This window comes from Notothenia rossii, assembly GCF_949606895.1.
Source record: "Notothenia rossii genome assembly, chromosome: 3".
Classification (NCBI taxonomy): Eukaryota; Metazoa; Chordata; class Actinopteri; order Perciformes; family Nototheniidae; genus Notothenia; species Notothenia rossii.
Window position 1 is genome coordinate 43,345,159 of NC_136901.1, and position 20,591 is coordinate 43,365,749.

At 40.9% G+C, this 20,591-nt stretch overlaps 3 protein-coding genes across 5 annotated transcripts; 2 read left to right on the forward strand and 1 right to left on the reverse strand.

The window, feature by feature from the left end:
• Positions 1–2,380: 2,380 nt before the first annotated feature.
• Positions 2,381–12,973, forward strand: LOC307033823 (uncharacterized protein). 3 transcript variants are annotated; one of them, XM_079672455.1, is made up of 21 exons: positions 2,390–2,431; positions 2,866–2,956; positions 3,023–3,125; positions 3,582–3,923; positions 4,303–4,596; positions 4,683–4,808; positions 5,184–5,368; positions 5,540–5,644; positions 6,962–7,009; positions 7,457–7,567; positions 7,993–8,088; positions 8,700–8,747; positions 8,911–9,018; positions 9,475–9,591; positions 9,770–9,925; positions 10,325–10,423; positions 10,774–10,857; positions 11,067–11,153; positions 11,660–11,806; positions 11,950–12,054; positions 12,158–12,973. In XM_079672455.1, exons 3-21 carry the CDS (start codon positions 3,032–3,034, stop codon positions 12,311–12,313), a joined length of 2,508 nt encoding a protein of 835 aa, XP_079528581.1. In that variant the 5' UTR covers positions 2,390–2,431; positions 2,866–2,956; positions 3,023–3,031; the 3' UTR covers positions 12,314–12,973. The 3 variants fall into 3 exon arrangements, with proteins under 3 accessions (XP_079528582.1, XP_079528581.1, XP_079528583.1); XM_079672457.1 differs by lacking the exon at positions 2,390–2,431 and adding an exon at positions 2,591–2,643; XM_079672456.1 differs by lacking the exon at positions 2,866–2,956 and having other exon boundaries at positions 2,381–2,431.
• A 468-nt stretch (positions 12,974–13,441) lies between these two features.
• LOC307032919 (low affinity immunoglobulin gamma Fc region receptor II-like) lies at positions 13,442–16,757 on the reverse strand (the record flags this gene model as incomplete). The annotated part of the gene is made up of 4 exons (XM_079671197.1): positions 13,442–13,590; positions 13,678–13,926; positions 14,319–14,565; positions 16,701–16,757. 4 exons carry the CDS (start codon positions 16,755–16,757, stop codon positions 13,442–13,444), a joined length of 702 nt encoding a protein of 233 aa, XP_079527323.1.
• A 552-nt stretch (positions 16,758–17,309) lies between these two features.
• Positions 17,310–19,613, forward strand: LOC307030909 (zinc finger BED domain-containing protein 5-like). The gene is made up of 2 exons (XM_079667545.1): positions 17,310–18,471; positions 18,710–19,613. The coding sequence occupies exons 1-2, from the start codon at positions 18,301–18,303 to the stop codon at positions 19,184–19,186; spliced, it is 648 nt and encodes a 215-aa protein (XP_079523671.1). The 5' UTR covers positions 17,310–18,300; the 3' UTR covers positions 19,187–19,613.
• Positions 19,614–20,591: the final 978 nt, after the last annotated feature.

A 20,591-nucleotide genomic window follows, 5' to 3' on the forward strand; every position in this document is an offset into this window, starting at 1 on the left:
TTTCACATGGATTTTAGTATACCATTGAATAATGACTGAATACATAAGCTTAAGCAACAAAACATTGTTTATCTTTTTCAAGGTGGTACTTAACCAAGACCAACAGAAAAGTGAATTTTTTGCCATAAAGTGTAACAATAGCATATTTAGGAATATAGTACATTTCAGAGATTCAGGTAGCCTATAGGTAGGTAGACCTTCTGTAAACTATAACACTTTGTTTTTTAAGTAAAACACAATACTTTCAAGTACATTCAGAACATTGGAAACCCTGACTATTAGAAAACATCTCTCTGTTGCTTCAGAGGCCATAACAGACTTTGTTGATTTACCAACAGTTGATTTAAAAAATCTAATACATTTCAGTCCAACTCTCTCAATAACCTTGGCCAAAACAATAAACAGTTCAACATAAAGTGCCACTTGCACCAACAACGTAATAAAAAGTTCAACATAAAGTGTACCATTTAAAATAAAATAAAAAAGTGCCAGTGATTGACCTCAATCCCTCCTATTCTTCCAATATCCTGATGAAAAATAAAATCTCTCTGTTGCATAGGCCACTGTTTGATCAACGCGAATTGGGTGTGGGTCCTTGTACTCCGAGTCGGGCTAACGTCCACGCTAGCTTCCACGCTAGCTGCTATATGTTTTGCATTGAGGTGATACTTGAGGCTTGATGTGCTGCGGTGATATGCAAATTCCTTTTTGCATAATTTGCAAACAACCGTGCTCTTATTGACGCTTCCATCCGTCCGTTTTTTAAAACAAAATGTCCCATCCACGGGGCCAACCAAAGCGGTCTCATCAGCTTCTTCGTTCATGTTTGACTATTGTTCACTGTGGTTTGTTGTTGTCTGAAGTCATGAGCGTTAGTTGGTGCTCCAGTATAATCGGTACCCCTGAAACTCATCCAGTGAGAAACGTTCCGCGGTGCAAAAATAAGTGCGATTAAAATGCGTTAATTTTTTTAACGCGTTAATTTTTGTGTAATTAATTAATCTTAATTAACGCGTTAAAGTCCCGGCCCTAATAAATATATATAACTTATCGTGCGAGCTATCAATAAAATCACATTTGATTTGGGGGTATTCTGTAGAGAATTTAAATTTTTACAAATATGTAAAAGTTAGCTAAAAACGCAGGAAAATTGTATTTTTCCCAAAATAGCTGACTTCCTGAGGGGCGGGCTAAAGAAAGTCAATTAGTAATATGTTCGCAATGACACAAGCAATGTGCGTGTACAATTGTGAGCATATCGGATAAACTCTATGTGAATACCACATATTAGGGGGCGCTACTGAGCTATTTTTACCACAAATGCAATATTTTTTAGGACATGGATTGTCACATGTGTTTCTGAACAGTCAACCATTATACATTGAACAAACTAATTTAATGCATCATAAGCCACGCCCACATTCCTCAAACTTTATGACCTGGCAGAATACAGTAAATGCTCGACCTGAGAGGAAGCGTATCAAATTTAGTAAAATTTGGTCCATCCGTTTTTGAGAATTACATTTGTAGTGTTTTTGGAGCCCCCTATGGTCCACGATGAAAAGGCTTTTGTTGGCATATTCTCCAAGACACACTGAACATTCACTAAAATGTGTGATAATTGGATAAATCGTTGATGAGTTATGAACATTTATTTCCAGGCCCCGCCTTTGTGTGAAGAAGTTTTGATTAACGCGGGCCATGTTTTCCGACTGACCTTGCTAATTATTTATGGAAACATGTCTGATCCTCCTCCGAATAACAACTTTGGTGTTGATAGACTCAACATTCAAAATTAAAGTAAATATGTTTGTGTTTGTCACATTATGCTAATTAGCAACACATCTAAGTAGGCAGAGCTTATGGGTTCCTGAGGCTTTTTTGTAGAGCAGGCCGAGCCGGATATGTGTGCAAAATGTCAGGTAAATCGGACTTAGGTTGCGTGCTTGGTACGTTTTCAAAAATGTGATTTCCATAGGTGCCGCTAGCGAGCACAGGGGCAACTGTTAACCCATTCACTGCAGAACGTCTGTGTCAAATTATACTGTAGAGGGATCAAACCATGGGAAGTGCCTCAAAAACACATTCTCATGAGAGAATAATAATTAAATAAATAATAATAATCTCTTCAAGAACGCCCTAATTAAGCTGTTTGATTTCAATCAGTGTGGACCAGAGAAACAAGTCCTGCTCTGTCCCCTGCAGCAAGAAAACAGATGTTACACCTGCATCATAAACACTCCTCTTCTACAAAGTTGAAAAGGAATCAAAGGACCATGTTTATTGCTCCTGAGGTTTAATTGCAGCCCTATACTTTATGCTAAGTTACCATGGCAACGGGCTCAAAGTCCAGAAAAGTGTTAAATAGTGATACCATTTTTAATAATTAGTGAATTATTGAGGTCAAAGCTTTTCAGACATCTTGAAACAGGTACGGCAGCTTGTGAATTTCTTTTGTTACTCATGTTTTAACTTATATTTTAGAAACCAGACCACAAAATAGTTTGTAGAATATACAAAATGTATTTTAATAGCCTTTGTGTTGGTTCAAATGTTTTATACACATTTACACGTTACATTCAGTTCTGATCTGGGAGCGGTGTCGTTAAACGCAAAACTGAAACGCCGACCTCAATGTACAGGGTATGACAAAGAAAATCCTTCTATGTTTGACACAAAAACAGATTTAACAAACAGATACAGAAATACTATTTATAATTATTGTACGGTCGAATTCTAACCCGATGCAGTTTTAAAACATGCACTTCTGAATTGCACTACTGTGTTTGTTCTGATTTGTTTTGTCTTGTTTTTATTGTGTTGCAAATGTAACTAATCTACAACTGCATTTCCACTGCCTTTCAGACTGATGAATCACAAAGATACCTTTATTTTTTAAGGAGCACCGACAAGGTTTTTACCTGTTCCCCCATTTCTGGACTTTGACCCATACTAGGTACTAAAATATAGGATATTATTTAAATCATGTTTTTATACACTGTATTTACTGGTTTATTTTCAGAGCTGCAGGATGCTTCTCCAGACTGACAGACTGTCATCTCAGTTTCCACTCAGACCTCTCAGTGTTTTGGTTTTCCATCTGCTCCTCACCCACTCCTGTAGAGGTAACACACACACCAATAGAGTCATGAACTCACATGAGCCTTTTGGATTGAATGCTGATGATATGGGCATTGATATATTTTATTAAATGCTAAGATTGCTATTGAGTAATTTTGTTAAATGCAGGCGCCAACCCAAGGTCTGAAAAGTTAATAAAATATCCAGCAGAGGGCGACTGCTCTGTTTTCAAAAATAAATCATATTGTATAGAATTCTATGAGAGAATTAGCATACTAGGAGCTGATGTATTACCTCAGTGAACATCTTCCTGATCAGTTTGTGGTCTCAAGCTTTAGTTAGAAGTGTTCTTCTTGTGGTCCCACTCAAAGTAAATAGACGATTAAGCAAAATATGCTTTAGGAAAGCTCATCAATAAGGTGTCTCAACAGCTTTGAGCAATACTTTTAACATTTTAAAGATAAGGAAAACTTTGTTAAAACACATCCATTTCTTTCCAGGTCAGTCTCAGTTAATGGGTCCTCCTCAGCCTATAGTAGCAACACTTGGACATGATGTGATTTTGCCGTGTCACCTGGAGCCTGAGATGGATGTTACTGCAGACACGTTGGAGTGGACGAGATCCGACTTAAACCCAATATTTGTCAACGTGTTGCGTGCTGGTCAGGACCTCCAAAACACCAGAAATCCTTCCTACAAAGGGAGAACCTCGCTGTTCAGAGATGAGCTGAAGCATGGAAACATTTCACTGAAACTCTCCAAAGTACAACTCTCTGATCTTGGAACGTATACATGTGATATTCCTCTAAAGCGTAAACATTTGTCTGTTAAGCTAGTTTTAGGTAAGTACACTCACAGTTTGTGTTCATGGTGGAGTTTGGTGTATGCTTTGTCAATGATGCAGTATTTAACTTTCATAACCTTTAGAACGACCTAACGACCTAACGGCAACCAGTCAGCGTTATTCATGGTTACCAACATTTAAGTATTTGAATATCATCACGCTACATAATCATAATGTAAAGCTATAAAAAAGCAAAGAGCTTTTAAAAATTTGCAGAATTCAATAAATGCATTTATGCAGGAACGGGCAATGGGAATTTTCTGTTAGTTATTGGCCTTGCACACATTTCAATTTGCTCATTTTTAGATGTTTTGTTATCGTGCAGCATTTTTTTTTTCCACTGACACCGCTGTTTTAAACGTGTCTCTTCTGTCCAGCTTCAGGTCCTTCCTCTCCGCCTGTCATCAGGTTATCAGGGCTGGACAGTCAGAGTGGAGGAGTGGTGCTGCAGTGTGAGTCTGCAGGCTGGTATCCGGAGCCTGAGGTGTTGTGGCTGGACGCTGAGGGAAAGCTCCTCTCTGCTGGACCTCCAGAGACAGTCAGAGGTCCTGATGACCTCTATACTGTCAGCAGCAGAGTGACTGTGGAGAAGAGACCCAGCAACAGCTTCACCTGCAGAGTCCAGCACCACAACACCACCCGCACCACACAGACACAAATCAGCATTTCAGGTAGACTAAATGTTCCTTTAACATGTTTTATTCTCCAATAGCTGCTGTTCAATTTGTATATGTTGTTCTGTGTTTTATAATTTCAGATGATTTCTTTAAGCTCCAGTCCAGTTCTTCTTCCATCAATATTGGTCTGGCCGTCAGTTTGGCTGTTTGCATTCTGTTAATGCTGGCTGTTTCTTTCTTCTTTTTGTGGAGAGAACACATATTCAGTAAGTCACTTACAGTCGGGTGATTTGATTCAGTTTGGTTAATTAAAGGAGTCCTATTAAGCTTAGTGCTGTATGTTCTGTGGGTTTGTGTGCATGTTAATGGTCTGCAAAGGCTACAATATCTCCCACAAACTCCCCCCCCTCCCCCTGCCTGAAACACCTCCATTAGACTCCTTTGTTTTGAGCATGGTGACATCACTATGTAACACTTGTGCTTCTATTGGCTAGCACTAGAGGCGTGACATCTCTAAGCCGCTGACCAATCACCAACTGTTCAGTTAATTTAGACTGAAAAGTTTGATGTGCTTGGATCCCTTGCTAAAGTTCCTCTAACTATCTTTCAACACATCTTAACACACGTTTACTTTCACACAGAGACAAAGAGAAAGCATTCGGATGAAGATCAGTCTCTCAATGAAGGAGAAAGTGGACAGCTGATGAAACCTGACGAGGAGCAGAGGAGGAGAGAGGAAGCTCTGAAAGAGCAGCAGAGGAGGAGAGAGGAAGCTGAGAAGAAAGTCCAGACTCTGAAAGAGCAGCTGCAGAACAAGAAGAAAGAGGTTCATCTCCACTTCAATAATGAAACACATTGATTCCTGTTTGAAGTCTCTTTCAATGTCCTCCTTAGTGTAGACAAGGTCAAACCTGCAGGTCCAAGTGGAGACCACATCCAGACAGTCCTACTTTTAGACTGTGAATAAATGATGTTAATCTTCCTGCTGTTCTTTCAGGTTGAATCTAAAGAGTCTGAGCTGCAGGGTCTCCATGCAGAGAAACAGAGGAACAAGAAGGAGCTGCAGAGCCTGAAGGGAGATCTGGAGAACAAGAACAAAGAGGTTCACCTCTTCATCTTTGATATTCTGCATTTATTGTAAAACAGAAAAGCATTTGAGGAAACCCCAAAACAAGTCAGGAGAGGCCTGTACTACCAAGCTGGTTCAACCTAACCTGGATATGTTTGAGTTAGCCGGTTGGCCTAATCCAAAACATACCCGCTCTCTCTAAACTGTACTACGACGCTGGTTATCAAGTGGATCGCTCAAGCCAGCCGTGCCCTATCTAGTTAGGTGCGCGTTCACATGAAAGGGGTGGTATCTGGAGCACTCGACCAATCACAAACATGGAGAAGCATACTGGCAGCGCAGCGTCATACTTCCTGAATGAAAAGTCAACTATAATATTAGACATATGAAGAAGTTAAACTTTAAACATCCATGACTTAAACACTTTATCCAGGATCAAAGCCACATAGCTGCACCTGCAAGGTGAATACAGCTGGTAACAGAACAAGTGTTTGAATGCGTACATTAACAGGTTTATGATATCACTGCCCCGTCTAAGACACGATCTGACTTTAATTACATTTCTCTCGAGTGTTTCGTCAACTTAATGTGTTGCTTAAAATAATACTTCTGCATACAGTATGTGACACTGTGAGTGTTGCACGGCCAGACACGGCTCAGCTGACTCAGATAAGGAGATATATGATACATTATGATGTGATATGCCGCGGACTGTACTTAATGTTACTCTGATCCGGTTACTTATGTTGTGGCAGATATTTAAGTAAGCTTTCTTAACGCTAATGTTATAATAGTCAGATTGCTCTGAAGATGGGAGGTGATATTCTAATTCTAATGTTCACGTTCACACAGTCGGTGATTTTTTCCGGCCGTCTTTCCTGCAACGGCAGCTTTTCTGTATTTCCTTTCTCCTGTAATATGACTTGATCGCTTTAAACTCTGCACACTGAGCTCTGATTGGTCAGCAGGCAGTGCTTTCACTGAGTTGATCTCTTAGCCTGCAACCTAACCTGCTCCGGGGCAGGTTAGCCGCACAGCATAAGTTACCATGGAGATCTAGCCTGCTAAAAAGAGAACCAGCTTCGTAGGACCGGAAACCCCAAGTTTTCCCTGAAGTTAGTCGGCTAGGCGAAAATCCAGCTTCGTAGTAAGGCCTCTGGAGCAGTGACACAGCATGCCACACTTAGGTTTCAGGCTTACAAGATGAATTGTAGTGCACTATGTTTACTTCAATACATGTTCTTCATTCAGTAACATTGAGCATAACAGATCCACCTAACTGTATGAGCTATAATGACCACATGCTGTGATGTAGTACTCACGTGTCTCTAAATGTGTTTCCTCTACCAGCTGTGGAGAATTCAGAGGACCAAAAAGAGCATTCCCAAACTTGATCTGGTAAGTGGACATGATGTTAGTGCATCACTGCTGTGGATCCTCAGATCAGGGGCGCTGGGGAACCGGTTCAATCCCGCCCTGACCCCCACTGCAGTCAACATGCCGCTGTGTCCTTGAGCAAGGCACTTCACCCTAAATCACTCCTGTGGGAATTGTCCACAGTATTGATGTGTTACATGTCTGATATATGTCATATGTAATGTCAGTGCTTTGAGCATTTGGAAAAGCGCTGAATAAATGTAATGAATTATTATTATTATTATTATTATTATTATTATTAAGATAAACAAAAATAAAAATGTAGACACAACAGGAAGTCAATTATCTTAATATCAATGTACATCACTAATAGATTGTAAAGAGATAATCAGACTGGATTCTTTAACACATAAAACTGTGCAACACTTTAAACATTGAACAGTATGTTGAGTGACTTTTCTCCAAAAGATCAAAAAATCGAAAAAAGAAGAACAGAAGAAGAAGGCTGCACAGGAAGTGGAGACACTGAAGAAGGAGCTGGAGAGCAGACAGAAGGAAACAGACAACAACATCAGAGAGGTTACTGTTTGAATATGTTACTTCAAATATAGTTTTCAGTTGATGATTATAACGGTAAATGATGCATTTAGATTCTGAATGTGTTTGGGGCAGAGTATAATAACTTTTCATGTCTAACATCAAACAGTTGATGGTCATCCAAGAGTTTTTGTCCTTAAGGCATGCTGGAAGTTTAGGTTATTGATTATCATCTAGATCAAAATGAACTTCTGTAATGTTTCCTTTTTATTTGGAAGCATAAATAAGTTCAATAGAAAAGGTCTCAGTATAAACCCTTTCTCTTTAATTAGAAATCAGGGTAAAGTCCTGCCGTGTAAACTAGACATTAGTTTAGTTTCCATAACAGATGCAGATGAGTCACTTTAGTCCTGATATACATACGAATAAAGGTTTATGATAAAACATGTCTCTCTCTCTCCTCTCAGTGTGAAGTGAAGGAAGCTGAAGTCCAGCAGCTGCAGGAGGAGGTTCAGAGGATGGAGACCAGCCTGCCGACCCTGATGGAGTCCATCAACATGGAGGTTAGACTTCCTGCATGAACCTTGCTGTTTATATGAAGATGAAGTCTGATTCTAGCTCAAAGGAGACACATCAACTTGTACATGTGTTGAGCATCCTGGGTCACTTGAGTTTTCAATCAGAAATCCTGTTGCTGCATGTGATTATGGTTTCAGAACGTCATTGTTTCTATCCTTGAAGTTTCACAGATATGTGCACTTGATTAAAAACATTTAAATGAAGATTTGACGAGTTTATAACCATGGGGGTCACGGGTTCAAACCCCACTGCAATCAGCATGTCGTTGTGTCCCTGAGACACTTCACCCCAAATTGCTCCGGTGGGGATTGCCCACAGTATTGAGTATGTAAGTCTCTTTGGATAAAAGTGTCTAACAAGTAACATGTAATGTAATGTAAATCCAGGTTTGGTTTCTTCCATGTTTACAGTCTTCTCCTCGGTCATGTGTTGTCCAATGAGAGGACTCTTTACAAACACATGGACCCAATCATAGAAACACTTCTCCACAGAGCTTCCAGTGGAACTGATGATGTGAAATGAGAGTTTTAGTTGTTGAGATAATAACATGTAAGAACCCATGAACACGTCTGTCTTAATCTCTCCATCTCTCCAGCTGGAAAGAAGCCGAGCTGCTGAAGCCAGTTCTTCCTCCTCTTCACGGGTCAGTGGGTTCAGATCAATACTCTCTTCTGGTTTCCTGACCTAAATAAAGCTTCCTTTATAATCTCTGGCTGCAGAAGAGCTGGATGAAACGTGTGAATATGAACTTACTGAGAGTCATTTGGTCAAATGTGATATTTCATCTCTCCTGTCTCGTCTTTTAGTTCAAACTGAAGATATTATCCAGAAATAAGTGGCAGGAGGAGCAGAAGAGGAGGGAGGAAGCTGAGACAGAAGTTTCCATCCTGAAGCTGCAGAATGAGTCCAGAGAGGTTTGTGTTTGATATCTCCAATCAAAGTCATGAAGACAGAGAGAAAAGAGGTTAATCTTTCATTGATGATAATTTCAGCCTCGTTCTTTTTCTCAAACTGTTGAAGGTCCAATAGGAGAAATGTAAATGCATTTATTATTTATTTTGAAAGTGATTTTGTTGTTCATTGATGTTCGATTGTTGTAAACAAACAGTTGGAAGCAGCATCTGTGTGTGTGTGTGTGTGTGTGTGTGTGTGTGTGTGTGTGTGTGTGTGTGTGTGTGTGTGTGTGTGTGTGTGTGTGTGTGTGTGTGTGTGTGTGTGTGTGTGTGTGTGTGTGTGTGTGTGTGTGTGTGTGTGTGTGTGTGTGTGTGTGTGTGTGTGTGTGTGTGTGTGTGTGTGTGTGTGTGTGTGTGTGTGTGTGTGTGTGTGTGTGTGTGTGTGGGGGGGGGGGGGGGGGTGTGTGTGTGTGTTAGCTGGAGGAAAGAGGACAAGCTGCTGGCAGTAAATGGAAGAAGACTGATGAAGAGCTGGAGGAGGCACGGACTCACCTGGAGAGCAAGGAGGGAGAGATCAACCAGCTTAGGGTGGAGGTACACACACACACACACACACACACACACACACACACACACACACACACACGCTGGTTGTTCCTCACTCTTCTCCTCTGAAACACAGAGACAGCTCTGTGACTTGTCTCCGTCTGAAAGTCCAGCTATAAAGAGTTTATCTGGAGGTCTCTCTTCTTCTGTCTGTGTCTCCTCTCAGGTGGAGAGACTAAAGGCTGATCTCCAGAGCGGAGGAGAGGAGAAGAGGAGGAGGGAGGAGGAGATGGAGAGACTACACACTGATCTCCAGAGAGGAGGAGAGGAGAAGAGGAGGAGGGAAGAGGAGATGAAGGAGGAGATGACAGAGAGACAAAAGGTTCATCTTCCTCCTATCTGTTTGTTAAAGTTTAAATCTCACAAAAACTGCTTTATATCATAAACGTATTAAAACGTGTAACAACACGTAGCATCATCTCTCAAAGAGTCAAAGTATTATGAGATTGTAAAATGTAATTGAAGCCACTCTCGATTTAATCAACTGTGATCATTATTCTCTTCTGACCTCAAAGTATAAAGTATATAACAGTATAACTTCAATGAGCTGTGATTAAGGTGATGTAATAAAGAAATGAGCTCAGAGCTCTGTGATTAAACTGAATATCAAATATCTCATCTTTGATGTCCTACGGGGACATGTTTCATTCAAAGCACTTCTGTTAGAATTATTATTTTTACTTTAGGAAACTGTTGAAATCAACATCTGTGTGTTTGTCAGATAACGGACCAAAAACTAGCTGACCAATTGAAGAAGGAGAAGGAGACACAGAGTCTACTGGAGATCCAGAGAGCAGAGAACAGCAGAGAGAAGACAGAGGTACACACACACACACACACACACACACACACACACACACACACACACACCCACACCCACACCCACACCCACACACACACACACACACACACACACACACACACACACACACACACACACACACACACACACATACACATACACATACACATACACATACACACACACACACACACACACACACACACACACACACACACACACACATCACTGTGTTGATGTTTGTTTATGTAATATATGACATGTCCTCCTGTGATTTAAACTTTGTGTGATATAGTTATGTGTTATGTACATTTACATTACATTTGGCTGATGAGTTTATCTTAAATAAATCAAATGTCTCCTTCCAGTTAAACGATCAACCCCTCGCTGAGAAGAAGAGGGGAGAGGAAGCTAGGAGACATCTGAAGGAGCAGCTGGACCAAAACAAGGAGGTTCATCTTTTCACACAAACATATATTTGTATTTTTATGCAAGACATTGAACGACTGAAACTGGACTTGAGTTCCACTGTGAGGAAGAAAAGCATTTATTGTTCCTGTGAGAGAAAATATGATGCAGACCAGGAACTAGTTTGACTCCAGACCAGGATGTGATGTTCATTCAAATCAAGTTCAAATATCTTCATCTCTCTTTCTCTCAGTTTGAGAAGAAGCTCCAGGAGGAGAAGAGAGGAAGAGAGGAAGCTGATAAAGAACTGAAGGATCTAAAGGAAGAGGTGGAGAGCAAGGTAAGTGTTTCTGAGACTATCAAGACCACAACATGCCACACACACACACACACACACACACACACACACACACACACACACACACACACACACAAAGTGGAACAACCAACCCCATGATAAGAAGCAGAAGGAAGAGGAAGCTGAGAGATTTGTGAATGACGTGATGAAAAACAAGGAGGTTCATCTTTTAATCTTGACTTCATCTTCTCCAAAACACATTGATTTGTTTAGAAGTGATATCACTAACCATGAGAGATAATCTGAGACACCGAATGAGAGAGAAGTGAAGGAACAAAAGGTGGCGCCTGTTCATTCATTTAGTTTTGATCTCACATTTTAGTTTAATCTTCTTCACGAGTTGTTGATATTTGAGACTAAGACAACTCAAAATAGACATGAAAACAAACTGAGACACCAAATGAGATGGATCTCAGCGTGTCACAGGGATCAGACAGCTGAGTTAAAGATGATGGATGAATATTCTCTGTGTGTGTTTTTCCCCTTAGCCACAGGGAGGTGATTTTGGAGGGTCTGATAATTCTCAATCAGTGAAACCACTCCTCACCCCGAGCACCCAGACCTCAGACTCAGGATTTAATATTGAGTTTGACCAACAGCGCAAATTCATCCGTCTCAGAAACACTTCCACTAAGGTAATGATGTGAGCATTAACGCTGTATGAGAGCTTTATGAGAGAGAACAATATCACTGGAGCATATTCCAAATGAGCTGTTTCATTTCAAGAACCCCTTTTCTCTGTCCCTCACCCTCTCTCCCCTTATTTCACTTCCTGCAGGGCAAACAGATGGGAGGCTGGGAATTACATCTGCAGGTTAACGACAACAAACCCTTCATGCACAGATTTAATAAATCTTCCCTCAAGGCTGGAGGATTTGTCACTGTGAGTCTTTCTTGTTTTCGGACTTTATGTTGTTGCATTTTCCCTGCATTTATTTTATTATTGAATGATTCTGCTTGTAAGTCTGTGATTTTGTATTTTACAGATGTGGGCAGCAGGTTATGGTTACAATGATCCTCCCACTGTGCTGGTGTGGAACGATCTGAAGTCCTTGAGCTCTGGAGACAAACTGCAGTTCGTCCTCTTCAACCAAAAACAAGAGATCCAACATGAACTCTGTAACAACAGCAAAAAGCCATGAGAGAAAGTTACAACGTTATAAAATATCTGAACATTATTCACAGGAACAGAAAGACTCAGAGATCAACCATTCATTTTATAGAATCACACACTTTACTTTTACTATTCAGGTTCATTTAACAGTTTAAACATGTGTTGAGGTGAACTGCCTTCATTTTGCTGCCACTGCTTTTATAATTTACTAAACCTACTCTGTTATCGTGCTAAATATCTTTATGAAATATAAAAACGTCACTCTTATTAATACAAAATGTGAGCTAATGTAAATCATCAAATAACAAGTTTTGAGTTTCTCAAAAACTATAAGAAATGTTTGTTTACCTGATTTCAAATGTATATTAGATATTAGCAGATCTTTGTAATTCTTTCTTTTGTTTTGTTGAAGGTGTAAATTGTCAAAATATAATTCATATTCAAGTTTTTGTAGTTAAGAAGTAAAAATGTGTTTTATTATTGTATTCACATGATGTACAATTTTGATATTTGCTTACGGCCATGTTAACTTTAAATATGTTTTTTTAATATGTCCTGTGATTGATATTTCATTTTTAAGGTGATTTTAATTATATGATGTTTTGAACCCAAAACCAGATAAGTCAGTTTTGTTGACTGAAAACACGTTGACATGATTTCTGTTCAAATAAACAGTTTTTCTCTTTCAGTCTACAGTCTTGTTTCTCTGAGGCTCACAGCCGTCCTTTGAGCTATAAGCCAAAGTTAGCACGCTAACAATCTAGCAGGTATTACCACGTTCAAACCTCACAATTAAATTATATGCTATAAGTTACTTGTTTCTATAAATCCTCCTGAAGGCCTCTTTACATATGTATTCATTTATTTATACAGACATGTCTGAGAAGCTGAAAGTATCTGGAGTCTAAAATAAAACTCAGAACAACATACCCTCAGCTCGCCTTTTAAAATAAATGCAGACGTCAGTCAGTGCCTCTGTGGTTTTTAACTTTATCTTGAGTGTGAGAAAGTCTAACAGCTGCTGCTCGTACCATCATGAGACACAGAGAAGTTACACAACTCACACACAACCTGAGCAAAAGAAGAAATCAAACGCTGAAGGCTCGTGGTGTTCATTGTGTTGATGACCAAACTATCTCTGATCTTTTTACATGAGTTATTTCTGTGTGACCCTGAGTTTCCCACAATGCAGCAGTCCCACCAGCAGCAGCAGCAGAGCCACCATCACTACGGTGAACACAGTCCTTAAGACGAGGAGGACGTGAAGGGAGTGATCCGAGCAGGGACACGTCTCTCTGTGAACAGCTGCAAACACAACACAACATGAATATATATATAATCCAGAAACTCCAGATATATCCCCCAAATGTTAGCTTTAATGCAATATCTCACCTCTGACAGCCAGCCAGCTCTCTGGTGATTCTCCACCTTCAGAGATGCTGCACTTGTAGAGTCCTTCATCAGATTTAGAAGCTCTTTGGATGGTGATGTTTCCTGTAGAGCTGCTCCTGATGAGGCGGCCATCTTTATAGAAGTCAGCTGAGAGGATGGAGGAAGTGGTCGTCTTGTTTCTGCAGCTCAGAGTCACAGATTCTCCCTCCATCACAGGAAGCACAGGACTCTCCAGGATCACAGAGCCAGCTGAACAACATGGGGATCAAACGTTTAGTCTCATCTGGTTATTTATAATAAAGAATAGGAAATGATCTAGACAGAGGGAAGAAATGTCATCCTGAAAATGCAGTGAATATAATATGTGGCGTCATCATACTGAATGAACATATCATAAATAAACAGAACTACATGATCAATACATCAGAAATTAGATAGTAACATAGAGAAGTGTATCGTCTGCATATCTAAAAAGCTAAGGGTCAGTGCACTTCCTGCATATTTATGACACACTTGGTCAGAATCAATATGTTTTAGATGTACTGTATTTAGATATAACATTGACAAATAGGTGCATTATATCTGAATTAAAAGAAAAGAGCATTGCAGTTTAAAACAAATCTTAATTATGATAAACATACCGGTGACGGTGATGTTGATGGAGTTGCTCTTCTCTCCTTTCTCATCCTCACACCAGTAAACCCCGCTGTCTGAATCATAGGCCTGTTGAATGGTGCAGTTCAGTGTTGATGAAGCAATATTATAACAACCCTGAATTAACTCATTGTTGTTCCTAAACCCCCTCAGAGCAGAGCCAAGACCCTCGCAGAGAAAAGAGAAGGGCTCGTATTCAAAGAGCTGCAGTCTCTCTGAGACAATGTGCTGCGTCTGAAAGAGAGAGACAAGGAATCATCTGGTTTATACAAATACTGCAGAACTATGATGTTAATGGAAGGAAATCACTGTATTTGTCACACGATGCACCAACCCAGTCTCATAAAAAAATGTGTAATAACTACGTTGGTCCACAACGTAGGACGTAGTATTTCTACAAAAACGCCTCTGAAATTGTACGGTTTTTTTCACCATTCAACAATGGCTGGCGTCTCCCAGCAGAAAAAAAAAACATGGCCGAACTTCGTTTTATTCTCGATGGAAAATGCCTATTTTAAAGTTAGTTTGGCCATTATTCCCTCTCGAGTCCCCTCTCCAGTCACCTCACGAGTTCTCTCTCAAGTCCCCTCTCGAGTTACCTCTCAAGCCCTCCCTCGAGTCTCCTCTCGAGTTCCCTATCGAGATCCCTCTCAAGTCAACTCTCAAGTTTCCTCTCGAGTTCCATCTCAAGCCCTCTCTCGAGTCCCCACTCAAGTCCCTACTCAAGTGCCGTTGGAGGTTCCGCTGGGGGTCCTGCCAACTCCATGTCCTGTCCCGTTGGGGGTCCCGCCGACTACTCTTCTGCCGGGGGTCCTGCCAACCCGATGTCCTGTGTCTTATCTGCTGTTTTTCACATAAAAGATGATACTAGATTATATTAGCTAAAGGAATATATGGAGCTAGATTTATATCAATATTATTGGTTTGAACAGATCACTAACCCGTGTGTAAATATAAAAAACGTCTACGCGTGTCACTGCCATTTTGGGACGATGACGGGGTTTCAAGCATTTTCAGAGAAGTCAAATAATTGCTGCTCGACGTGCATTTTATAAATTCTTTACACATGTTCCATTAATATCTTTATGATTTTACAAATCCTTTTGGTAATTTTTGGAAGTGTTTTTACATTCACACACAGGCTATTGATCTGTCCGAACACATAATATTAATTATCTACCTCCATATGCATAAATACAAATTATTAATATTTTACAATTCTTCAAATTGTTTTAAAAGTATTATCTATCAAAGATATATTTAAACAATAAAGTCAAGGTAATAAAAGTTAATATAAAAAATGTGAGTGATGTTTGTCTCTTTTGTCTCTGCAGGGATGACGGTGTTTCTGCAGCTCTGTGAACAGAAAGTTGGTAAGAAGCTTGTTTACCAAAAAGAAAGCAGAAAAAAAGATGCAACAACACAATAAAAAATCATAACTTTATCCCCTCCGGTATCACTGTGGACGTTTTTGACCATATGGGTCATTTTTCACTTTTCATTTTGCAATAACTTTGGTTCTGTTGGTGCAAATGGCCTGATTTTTTGTAACAAGGCTATTTTCTCGATCTATTTTGGAATTCCAATTTCAATTTTTCAAATCGGTCTTTAATTCACTGTGTAACAGATTGACTACGCAAATTAGTCATTTGAGACAAAAATGTCCACTGCAAAATACTTTACTTTACATTATATTAAAAGGTTTTTTTCACAACTTTTTTGGGTTCAACCTTCAAATCAACTTCCGCCCTAATAGAAAATACCAAAAATGTAATCATTTTCAGGATTTTAACTCTTTAAATGCCATTTTTAATACATGAAACCGCTGTTTTTTTTCATGATGAAAACAGAGAAAATTAGGTATTTCCCAAAAAATACATATCTGGGGACTGGCTCTTTTTTATCACAGTCTTGGATATGTCAAAGATTAGCAGCAACATTTTTTTTTTGAATTATTTGTTTTTGCACAAAATCAGATTAAACAAAAAAGTCACACATTAGTCATTCGGGACAAAGATTTCCACTTCAAAAACTGCTCTAAAATGACAACAGATTAATATTTTTAAAACCCTTTTGGGGTTATATCTTTCAATCAACTTCAGTCCTGATCAAAAATACCAAATGTTAACGTATGTTCAGGATTTTAACCCTTTAACTGCCAGTTTGAAAACATGATTGTGCGTTTTCTATGAAAAACATGCACAAAATAAAGGCAGTTATTTTCCATATAATGAATGTTGGGGGGGGGCAGCTTTTTTTTATCACAGTCTTGGATATGTCAAAGATTAGCAACAACATTTATTTTATTATTATTATTAGTTTTTGCGCAGAATCAGATTAAACAAAAAACTCACATATTAGCCACTCACGGACAAAAAGGTCCCATCCACTCCCATTATAACCACATCTTTTGATCCCTCCGCCATACCGGTATAAAATCATGCATTTTGTAATGTCAGGGTTTTATATCGGAGGAAAATAGTTCAATTTGTCATTTTTACTGTATATCACCAGATGTGACATTTTACCATTGAATTACATGCTTGTCATTTCTTGGTTTCTTTGCCTGTGTATAATGGGGCCCTGACAGCCATTGGAATACATGTATGCAACTAATATGATGTAGGTGTGTTTGTGTGTGTGTGACCTGTGAAGCCCATATATTGATTCCATCCGATAGCTGCTATAATACAAAACAAAACGTCTGTCTGCTCTCCACAATGATCAATGACAGTGCACGGATGGTCAAAGTAAGGTACAAATAAACAGAATCACACGAAGCGTGGTTAGTGTTGCCTGACTTTATAAAGTGTATTTATAAGCAATACTGCTTGTAGGCAGGCATGACGAGACTCTTCAGTCGACCCATGTTCAGGGGAGGTGGGTTTAGTTTCCTGCACGCCTCGACGTAAGAGAGACGTAAGCGACGCCGCCTCTTAGCTCTGAAGCTCCGAAGCTCTTGCCTCTAGGCCACTGGTTCTCAACGGGGGCGGTACCGCCCCCCAGGGGGCGTTCAGAGAACGTCGGGGGGCGCTGGAAGCAATATTTTTGAAAGGGGGGCGTTGAGGTGTTCTTGGGGGGCGTTCACGAATAATGTCTTTTTGTCATGAAAAACGCTGGCCACCCACAGCGTCTTTTCCTGTACAAAAAGCAGCTGTCAGCATCTTTTGTTGCTATAGGAAACCACAACTCTGCTTGCGATTGGTCAGCTGTCAGCAGTGTTATTACGGGTACGTTCGTAAATGCACGAACGGTCAGTCCGCTCGGACAACCCGTCTGTTCCGCCAGAGCACCCAGCTGTGAGCGCTCAGAGCGCAGCGCTCTGGACTGTGGAACGGGGACGCTCGGAGCGCTCTGAGCGCATTTACGAACGTACCCTACAAAAAGCAGCCGGGAGCGGACCGGAAGTCGTTGTAATTTTGGGATCGCGACTGTTAATAATCTGTGTCACTTTGTTAAATTTTGATATGTTTTGATATGACAAATTCCACTAACAGATTCGAACTAAGTGGTCAGTTTATGAAAATAATACCCGTTTCTATGTCTGCTACGACATGGAAGAGCTGGCTAGCCAGGCTGCTCCACACAGAGCTGTTTGTTCAAAATTACAACAACTTCCGGTCCGCTCCCGGCACGATGTCTTGTCATGTCACCAGCTAGCCCTCTAGCGTTATCGTGACACTACTTGTGGCCAAATCTAAAAGTCCACCTCTCCACAAGTCTCTCAATGTTGCAGTAAAGGCAATAAACAAAATAAAAGCCCACGCCCTGAATAACAGATTGTTCCGACAGCTGTGTCAGGAAAATGATGAGACCTTTGAGCGTCTTCTTCTCCACACTGATGTCCGCTGGCTCTCAAAAGGAAACTGCCTTGCTCGTTTTTGTGAGCTGTTTGACAGCATCGTGGAGTTCCTGGAGGAGGTGGATGCAGCTCTCGGGGAACAGGTGTCATCCAGCCGCTGCGACATCATGTACCTCACAGACTTCTTTGGCAAAATGAATGAAGTAACGCTGAAGCTCCAAGGAAAAGGAGTTACTCTGATCCAGAGCAAGGCGGTCATCCACAGTCTCACCTCCAGGCTGGATCTATACCGGAGCATAGGCAGGAGGCAGTTTGCTCATTTCCCGCTGTTGACCAAGGTGATCTAGCCTAGGCTACTAAATAATGATAATAATAAATAATACATGTAATAAATGTAGGCTACTCTATGCAACACTATATTTGTGTTCCTGGTTAGTATAAATAACTTATGTTCTGAATGTATTATGAGAATAAAGAAACATCAATTAGTAAACTAATTAGCAATAAAATAACCAGTTTAAAATCAGATGGTAACATTCTGCACCGATAACAATTTCCTGGTTATACTCATTGCAGGTGTCTGAGGCTCTTACCGATGAGCGCCTTCTCATTTACACAGACCACCTGAGGATGGTGAATGCCGATTTGAAGATCCACTTCAGAGGTCTTTTGGACCTCGATGTTCCCACCTGGGTGGTGCAGCCCTTTCAGGCGGACGTGGCGGAATGCGAGCCAGCAATACAGGAGCATCTCATCGACATCCAGAGTGACGATGAGGCCCAGGCTATTTTCCGCACCTCTGGCTGGGGCAACTTGTGGGTCAAATACTCTCAGCGTTACCCGGCTCTCTGGGAGAAAGCGAGGCTGCTTCTTCTGGCTTTCCCAACCACATACCTCGTGGAGCAGGGATTCAGCCAGGTCCTCCACATGCAGTCCAAGTACCGCAATCGCTTGAACTTGACGGCCTCAGGTGCACTGCGACTGAAACTAAGTTCTCTGCAACCCGCAGTGAAGAAACTGGCGGAGAACCACCAAGCGCAGGGCTCACACTAACCTTCCCCCCCCCGCAATTCGGCGAAATGCTCACACCTTTCCGACCTGTTAGTTCTGTAGGCCTAATGTACAGTTTTGTAGCCTACTGTTTGTTCTGCACTGGACATGTGTGAAATTGCTGCTGTTCCGTAGCAGTCTGTTTGTATTCTCTGCTCTTGTCTGAGTTTGTTTAACACTCATAAATATCATTTTAATTCACATTCACATGGCTTTTCTGCTCTCTGGTAAACTAATGATAATGATATTCCAACTGCCCAGTTAAATCAAATCTATTATTTGGCATTCAGTGACATTCTTTTTAAATGATATAACACAGAATTTTAGTCAACATTAATATTCAGGGAAGAAAATAAGTCTACTTATTTTGATGGGGGGCGGTAAGAGACCTGGATAATGGACAGGGGGGCGCTGGCCCAAAAAAGGTTGAGAACCCCTGCTCTAGGCCGACAATTTTTTGGAGCTGGAAGTGAACCGGATTCCGGAGCTAAGAGGCGGCGCCGCTGCGGTGTGAACAGGAAAAAACGGTACTTTTCAGGCTCCAGCTCCGAGCCGGAGCTGAAAACGCATTGGTGTGAAAGGGGAATTAGTTGTTTTTTCGAGAATCTTTTTTAACTTCATTTTCGATTATTTTAAAATATAATTGACCGTTTTCTTTACTTTTTTCTTCTTTCCACGGGTGGGGGCCCATGGCAGGCCGCCTTTGAGCTAAAAACGCCTGATTATGATGTTCGTAAGGCTGGCAGCAGGTTCACTGCTGTTAGCAGGGTCTCACACTCACAGGCACCTATGCAGAGATCCAGGGTGATGCACAAGGCTTTTCTGCCCAGCAATGAGTCTTTGAAAGCTGGGGAAAAGTGCTGTGAATACAGGGAGAGAGCAGGGAGAGAACAGCCAGAGAGAAGCGGGGTGTGAGACTCACACAGAGACACAGAGAGCTCCTTGCAGCACATGGCTCTCCCACCCAGACTGCACCCAATGCGCATTTGACTGCATAAACAGCCGGTCATATGGACAGGAAACTGTCAATTTCGTCCACATTTGACTCAATGTAAAAGAAGATAAGTACAGCAGAGTCACTGCTGTTAGCAGGGTCTCACACTCACAGGCACACAGGCAGAGACCCAGGGTGATGCACATTGCTATTCCACCCAGCAATAAGTCTTTGAAAGCTGGGGGAAAGTGCTGTGAATAGAGGGAGAGAGCAGCCAGAGAGAAGTGGGGTGTGAGACTCACAGAGCGCACCCGGAGAGATCCTTGCAGCACATGACTCTTGCACCCAGACTGCACCCAGAGAACAGGCTGCTTCACAACACTTTACAAGCCAGGAAAAGTGATTGTATCCTGGGTATACATGTTTTAAATATTATGATACCTCCAGGGCTCATCACCGCATTTTACAAGCAGC

Bases quoted from the DNA above. Each gene is read 5' to 3' on its own strand.
- LOC307030909 (XM_079667545.1), top strand. From the start codon at position 18,301: ATGTACCTCACAGACTTCTTTGGCAAAATGAATGAAGTAACGCTGAAG. The intron at 18,472-18,709 runs GTGATCTAGCCT...TACTCATTGCAG, and splicing joins ATTTCCCGCTGTTGACCAAG to GTGTCTGAGGCTCTTACCGA.
- LOC307033823 (XM_079672456.1), top strand. From the start codon at position 3,032: ATGCTTCTCCAGACTGACAGACTGTCATCTCAGTTTCCACTCAGACCT. The intron at 11,807-11,949 runs GTAATGATGTGA...CACTTCCTGCAG, and splicing joins TCAGAAACACTTCCACTAAG to GGCAAACAGATGGGAGGCTG. The intron at 12,055-12,157 runs GTGAGTCTTTCT...TGTATTTTACAG, and splicing joins AGGCTGGAGGATTTGTCACT to ATGTGGGCAGCAGGTTATGG.